This window comes from Cebus imitator, unplaced genomic scaffold, assembly GCF_001604975.1.
Source record: "Cebus imitator isolate Cc_AM_T3 unplaced genomic scaffold, Cebus_imitator-1.0 Scaffold329, whole genome shotgun sequence".
NCBI lineage: Eukaryota > Metazoa > Chordata > Mammalia > Primates > Cebidae > Cebus > Cebus imitator.
In genome coordinates, this window is record NW_016107644.1 from 3,442,203 (window position 1) to 3,449,930 (window position 7,728).

General features: G+C 50.0%; 1 protein-coding gene across 1 annotated transcript in view; it reads left to right on the forward strand.

The window, feature by feature from the left end:
- Positions 1-3,564: 3,564 nt before the first annotated feature.
- Positions 3,565-7,728, forward strand: part of ACR (acrosin) — a 6,942-nt gene continuing 2,778 nt past the window's right edge. The window contains exons 1-3 of the mRNA XM_017504972.2: positions 3,565-3,667; positions 4,669-4,872; positions 5,091-5,374. Of these exons, the coding sequence (XP_017360461.1) occupies positions 3,591-3,667; positions 4,669-4,872; positions 5,091-5,374 (565 nt within the window). The 5' untranslated portion in view covers positions 3,565-3,590. The remainder of the gene's footprint in view (positions 3,668-4,668; positions 4,873-5,090; positions 5,375-7,728) is intronic.

The following is a 7,728-nucleotide window of genomic DNA, read 5'->3' on the forward strand; positions in this document are numbered from 1 at the left end:
AATCCTCCTGCCTCAGCCTCCCAAGTAGCTGGGACCACAGGTGTGCGCCACCACACCCAGCTAAGTTTTTAAATATTTTTGTAGAGACAGGGGCCTCACTTTGCCCCCCAGGCTGATTTAGAACTCCTGGCTTCAATCGATCCACCCTCCTCATCCTTCCAAAGTGCTGGGATTACACTGTGCCCAGTCTGAGGCTGCTTTTTAAGCTGTCATCATCTACAGCTTCAAAGGGCCTTCATCCTTCTCCAAGGCGCCATCCAGATCCTCACTTGGTCGCTAAAACCACTCCTGAGGCACCTGCTTCCCCTGGGTGAAGACTCCCCATACCTACCCCTTTTCCGCCCTCAAGGCTTCACTCCCTCAACCATTCTTACTCCCTCTGGGATCTTCTTGCCTTCCTGGCTGGCTGGGTGTTGAGGATGGGCCTGAACATTGAGAATGGATGGACAAGATTTCTGCTCCTCATGGAGGGTGGTGGGGACAGGATGGGTGAGTAGGGGATTGGGGGCTGAAGGGCACTGGAGATCAGGGTGAGAAAAACTGGGGCGGAGGTTGGATTGCCCAGGTAAATAAGGAATGGGGACAGAAGTGGGCACGGTTGGTGAAGGCAGTGGGCCCAACTCTTGAATTTTTTTTGTTATTTCTTGACTTATGCTTCCAAAACATTTTTCTGTTTTTTTTTTTTTTTTTTTTTTTTTTTTTTTTTTTTTTTTTTTTTTTTTTTTTTTTTTTTTTTTTTTTTTTTTTTTTAATCAGGAGGCACAACTTGATGCTCAGTTAAAATAAGTGAGGCCTCCTAACACTCAGTAATGGAGCTGAAACCTGTTAACACACAAGTCAGTGAAATAGGACCTCCTGACCTTGAGCTAGAGGAGGTGAAACTACATGACATAAAGGTCGAAAGAGAGAGACCTCACACACTTAATAGAGGAAGAGAACCCTCCTGGCACTCAGACTGAGGAACACATCCTGTGACACTGAGGTATGGGAGGTAAGGGCTCCTGATGCTCAGAGGAGTACTGAGTCTCTGAAACTGACATAGGGGAAAGAAGTCCTTACACGCAGGTAGATGAGATCTCCTGACATGCAAGTAGCAAAGATGAAAACTTCATGGCACTGAGATACCTGATATTATTGAGACCTGCTTACATTCATTAAGGGGAAATAAAACCTCTTACTTAACAGGTAGGAAAATAATACATCTCAGTACTTAGGGAAGAAAGTTAAATCCTCCTGCCACTCAGGGGAATAAGGCGTTGTTACTTCCAGGTAAAGAAAAATGAGATGTCCTGGCCTGGTAATAGAAAAGACCTTCTGAGCTGCAAAGAGAGCAGATATTGGGACACCTCTGTTGAGAACATGTGCTCCTGACAACCAGGCATGTGAGCAGAGACCTCTGGACATTCCTCTAGAGGAAGCAGGATGTCCTTGTCATCAGGCAAAAGACATGGGTGGGGAAGATAAGGCTTTGTGACATTCAAATAGGGGAGATAAGATATGCATATTGACATGGTTTGGCTCTGTGTCCGACTCAAATCTCTTCTTGTAGCTCCCATAATTCCCATGTGTTGTGGGGGGGATCTGGTGGGGGATAATTGAATCGTGGAGATGAGTCTTTTCCATGCTATTCTTGTGATAATGAATGTCTCACAAGATACGATGGTTTTAAAAATGGGAGTTTCCCTGCACAAGCTCTCTTTCTTTGCCTGCTGCCATCCATGTAAGACATGACTTGCTCCTCCCCCTCTTTCTCCATGATTGTGAGGCCTCCCCAGCCATGTGGAACTGTAAATCCATTAAACCTCTTTTTCTTCTCAGTCTGGGTATGTCTTTATCAGCAGTGTGAAAAGGGACTAATGCACTTATACTCCAGTAAGGGAGATGAGACCACATAGCCACCTAGAGAGAAGAGTTGGAACCTCTAGACCTACACCCAAAGAGATGAAGTCTGACAGGTAGTGACAAGATCTTCTGACACTCAGATGGAGGAGACAAAGTGTCATGACTCATACAGGGCATATAGGAGATAGGAGGTTTCGTGAGTCTCAGGTAAGGGAGATGAGACCTCCAGAGAACCAGGAAGGGGTGAAAATACCTCCAGACCTCAGGAGGTTGAGACAAGAACTTTGGATACCCAGAATAGAGGAGATCTCATGATACTCTGGCAGAGGAGATGAAAGCTTCATGCCCTTTAGACAGCGATATGAGACTATATTCAAGTAGAGGGTAGGGCGTGCCCTGGCACGCAGGTGGGGGCAATGAGAACTCCCAACACTCCAGTATGGCAGTAGAAACTTCAGAATATTCATATAGGTAAAATACAACCTGTTGACATTCAGGTAGAAGATGTGAGACCTCCTGATTTTCAGGTAGAGAAGATGTGACAAGGTGACACTTGGGTGGTACAGATGAGAATTCTTAACCTGTAGGTGGGAGCAATTAGGACCTCTGGTGCTACAGTGGAAAAAAAAGAGTTATCACTTTCAAGGAAGGAGATGATTGCTCACCGATACTAGGTAAGATATATGAGACCTACTGGATATTCATTTGTGGATACGTATGACATTGGTTAGAGAAAATAGAGAAATCAAGATCATCTGACAATTGGAAAACTCAATACTCAGGAAGAGGAGATGAGAGGTCCTGACACTCAGGTTGGAGACATGGACCTTCTGGTACCCACTTAGATGACAGGCAACCTATTGACCCTCAGGCAGTTGAGACCTTACACTCAGGTAGAAGAAGTAAGGCTGCCCTAGTGCAGGTAGCAATGTGACCTCCTGACACTTGGCAGGAGATGTGAAATGTTTTAACATTCAGCTGTTTGCAGTGAGCATTTGTCACACACTGGTAGGTGAGATGCTAGTTCCTGACAATCAGATAGAAAAAAAATGATGCTTCACGATAATCAGGTAGCTGTCATGAAAACTCTTGACATTCAAGTATAAGAGAAGACACCTTGCTCCACCTTGATCACAGAAAGGAGATCTGGAGACACTCAGATAGGAAACAGGAGACCTTATGATATTCAGCAATGGACAGGAAGGTGTGCTTTGCAGTTGCTAATTAGGGAAATTCAAAATGGCTCTTGGAAAAGTGTGCTGATAGTATGCACTTGCAATAGGGAAAGACAGTTTTCACCAACAACAGTTAAGGACCAATGAATCTGCTGAGCCTGACTCCCCTGAACCACAAACATGTGGCACCATCTCACCACTGAAGGGCTGAGCCCCTCCTCCATCTGTGAGTCTGCAGTGGTTACAGCGTGTGTGAGAGACAGACCCTGAATATGCACAAAGCCGGAGCCTTGGATGACATGGGGACCTCGCAAGAGTGACTGGGAATGGAGATCCTGGTCTTGGGACAGAGGGAGTGGGGCTGCACAGGAGTTCCCCATCATCCTGGTGGTGGGGGAACCTGTACAGGAAGTCAGGAAGTCTCTTCAGCACAAATCAGTTAAGGCAAAGGGCTCTTACTTGGCCTGATGGCTGGGGGTTGGGGGTGGGGTGGGGGGTCACCCTGCTGATTGGCCAGGAGGCCATGGAGCTTTGTGAGGTCACTGGACTTGCAGGTCAGGCAGGGCCAGGAGTATGTTCGAGATGCTGCCAACTGCCATTCTGCTGGTCTTGGCAGTGTCTGTGGTTGCTAAAGATAACGCCACGTGTGAGTAAGTGTCGGGGCGCTTTGGTGGGGGAAGGGTCTTCTGAGGAGCAGGTCTCACCCTGACTCCCTCTGTCTGGGGCCAGGGAAAGGGAGGCTGGGCTTGGGCCTTAGCAGTTCCTGGGGCTAACAGCTCTAGCCTGGACCACCTGCACCCAGAATCATCAGCCTGGAGCCCCCAGACCCCCAGCTTTCATGGTTTCCTCCAGAGATGGACCTCTCAGCACCTCGGGCTCCTTGTGCCTCTCCCACACCCCCAGGGATTGACCCCACTGCCTTGAAGACATGCAGCCCTGATTTTAGGAGCCCTTGTCTTCCTACAGACAGCTGAGACGTCCCAACATGTGGTTGCCCCCAGGATATGATCTGTTCACACCTCTTGTACCCCAACCCCAAGCAGACCTTCTCACTCCAAGGAACCCTACAAGGCCAACACCTCCCAAGCTATGTGAAGCTCCCACCTGTGACACAGTTCCTAGAGCCTCCACCTCTAGGCTCCCACTGCTCTCAGTGTACCCCCACACCTGTGGGCCACAGTATCTGCCCCTGGCTACTGTCCGTCCTGCCATCACTGTCAACCCAGTCCTGAAGCCTCAGGACCCCCTTCATCACTGGACTCTTCCCTGAGTCTCCCACCCAAGATTGGTTATAAAGACCTTAGGCCATTACACCCCTCTGTCCCTGGCCCCACACCCCTACCTCTACCCTCCTGTTCTGCCCAGGGATGGGCCATCCCTCAGGGCCCTGTGTACAGCCTGTCCTGGCTTCCTGTGGCCTCCTCTTTCTCCATCTGTGACTGCACCCACAAGACGTGAGAAGTCATGGCCTCCAGAACCATTTCCTAGAGCCTGGGGCTTCCTGCATAGCCCAGGCTGCCCCCACTTTCCCAGAACCTGGAAGCTCTTCCCCACTTCTCCTAACCCCATGTCCTGGCCTCCGCTCAGCTGTGGAGTTACAAGGACGTGCTGTGCTCATGCCAGGTTTGAACTGTGCCTGTTCTCTCCCCAGGGGCCCCTGTGGGTTACGGTTCAGGCAGAATGCACACGGCGGTGCCCGCATCGTCGGCGGGCAGGCTGCGCAGCACGGGGCCTGGCCCTGGATGGTGAGCCTCCAGGTCTTCACGTACAACAGCTACAGGTACCACACGTGTGGAGGCAGCTTGCTGAATTCACAGTGGGTGCTCACTGCTGCTCACTGCTTCAATGGCAAAACGTACGTGTCAGGATGTGCAGAGGGAGGTCTTCAGAACGGCTCTTTAAGAGCGGGGCGTTCCCCAGGGATGCTGTGCAGCATCTCCCTGGGACTGTGGGTCAAGTGGCTGTGAGACTCTGGGGGCTGGTCCAGACCTTTGCTAAGGGAAGGCCCCAAGGGTCACTGTCACCAGGCTTTTGTCCAGCCAGTTGTGACCTGGCTAACCTTTGTGTCCACAGTAAAGTGTATGACTGGAGACTGGTTTTCGGAGCAAAGGAAATTACATATGGGAACAATAAGCCAGTAAAGCCGCCTCTGCAAGAGAGATATGTGGAGAAAATCGTCATTCATGAAAAATACAGCCCTATGACAGAGGGAAATGACATCGCTCTCTTGAAGATCACCCCTCCCGTTTCGTGCGGGCGCTTCATTGGGCCGGGCTGCCTGCCCCACTTTAAGGCAGGCCTCCCCAGAGGCCCCCAGATCTGCTGGGTGGCTGGCTGGGGATACATAGAAGAGAAAGGTGAGTATGGGAGGACCTCCAAGGGGGAACACTGATGGCCATTCTCTTGGTGGTCTTTGAGGTGCAGTGGTCACGTGCTGACACCCAGCCAAGTGACTTTCATCCTCCTAACGGGACTACAGGTAGAGCCGTCACTGTGGCCTTCGAGGTCACATGGTGGGTGACTCGTCTGGCTCTCTGTGGGAGGGCTGACGGCAGGTGCAGGCAGAACTGCAGCCTTGTTTAGAATGGGGTTGAGGCAGTGTCCATTTGGCACCGGGACCCAAGCTGCTGGATCCTGGAAACAGGGAGCAATCCTGAAACTGCCTTTGGAGAAGAGCTCCAGATAAGGTTATGTGACTGTATGACAGTGCCTCCCACCCTGTGGGCCTCAGTTCCCTCATGTGTAAATGGAAGGGCTGGATCAGATGGTCTCCAAGCTGACCATTTCCCACCTGCTGCAAAACCAGGGCCCAGCCTTCCTGCTTCCAGGCTGTCTTTGTCACCATCAGCAGCAGCCTCTGGGCCCCTGCTCCCATCCTTGGGCAGTCATAGCACCAAATCCACCCTCTCCATCTGAGTTACTTGACGTTTCCTCTGTAGACTGGAAAGGGGACAGGTGGTGGGTGTGGCTTTCTGTGGGTCATTTCAGGCTCCCTGGAGTGTCCAGCAGGTCCCTCTCTGTCCCTAACCAAGCTGTCTCTCTCTTTGCTGGCTCTCAGATCTCTTGCCCATCCAACACTCCCTAGCACATTTGACTCAGATGAGCTCTAGGTGAGTAGGAGGAATTTCTTCCCTAGCAGACCAGAATCATGGAAGGCCCAGGTGTGACATAGAACAAATTGTCATTACCCAGAGGTGTCCTCTCCCCACATACTTTGACACACTAGAGATACTGTTTGTCCCAGAAGCAACAGGCTGCCCCATTAAATGGCAGGAATGGGCAGCAAGGTTTTTTGCCAGCAGGACAAGACCCAGCAGGACTTGATCTCTGTATGTGACCTATACTTCCAGCTTTCCATAGGTCACAGTAGAGATGTAAAGATGTGACTGAAATTAACTTAGCTCTCAATTTCTTCTTTTTCTTGATAATGAATAGATTAGGCTTCTAAATTCAAGGCAATTCAGTCACTTGGATTTAAAATGCCGCCTTTTTGGGGTAAGAAAAAACATCAATCATTTCAGGATTCTTCTTTTAACTCATATTTCCTTCTCACAGGGAGTGGTCTAAGTTTCTGACAGGTTTGCCACCCTTCCTGTCCCTCAGGGAAGGAAGTCTCGTCCCAGCTGTCCTTGTTCTCACTGGCCTCAGTTGATACGTGGCCATCCCCTTCTGGCCTGGTGACAGCCTCTACTCCAGCTGCTGATACCCATGGCTCTGCCTTGGCCTCTGTCCAGCCCCCTAGCCTGCCATGCTCTGTCCCTTGTCTGATCATGTCCACAGCTCCTGGGGGTTCCTGTGGTACTGGGAGGCTGATCTCAGGGTCCTCACTGCCAACCTCTGCTGTCCTATTCTATTGCTCAGTCTCCTAGCTAGACCTTGGATGTCATGCAAAACCTTTTTTATTCTGGAATTCCCATAAACTTAATGGGATAGCTCTGTTTCTGTTTTTTGTTTTGTTTTGTTTCTTATTTTTGCAAACACATCCTGTGCCCATAAGCCCAAGTCTTAAAGAAACCCCCAGGCTCTAACTCATGTGACTCCTTCAAACATCCTGTGTCTTACCACCTCCTTCAACTCATCTGCTTTGGGGCTTTGCTTCTTTCCCACTGGGATTTAAGTCCCTGCAGACTTTAAAGCATTTGTTGTTTAAAGCCAAGGTGTTGGCCCAGTGCGGTGGCTCATGCCTGTAATTTACCCAGCACACTGGGAGGCTGAGGCGGATGGATCACCTGAGATCAGGAGTTTGAGACCAACTTGGCCAACATGGTGAAACCCCATCTCTACTAAAATTACAAAACATTAGCTGGACGTGGTGGTGGGTGAATGTAATCTCAGCTACTCAGGAGACTGAGGCAGGAGACTCACTTGAACCCAGGAGGCAGAAATTGCAGTGCGCTGAGATCACGCCACTGCACTCCAGCCTGGGTGACAAGAGCAAAACTCCATCTAAAAAAAAAAGCCAGAGAAAACCCTTTTTTGTTTCAGGACACCTGGCTCTTTCTAATGAAACCCATGGCTTTCAAGACTATGGGCTCTGCCATAGATTTAAAAAGTCATCTTAATGGCTAGCAAGCCAGGATTGTGGTCGTTGCTGTTTCAATGTCACCCCTACCCCGAGGGCAGTGCATGTCCAAAGCTCTCACTGCTGCTTGGATGGTAAGAAAGAGTAGGGGCAATGTCACCCCTACCCCGAGGGCAGTGCAAGTCCAAA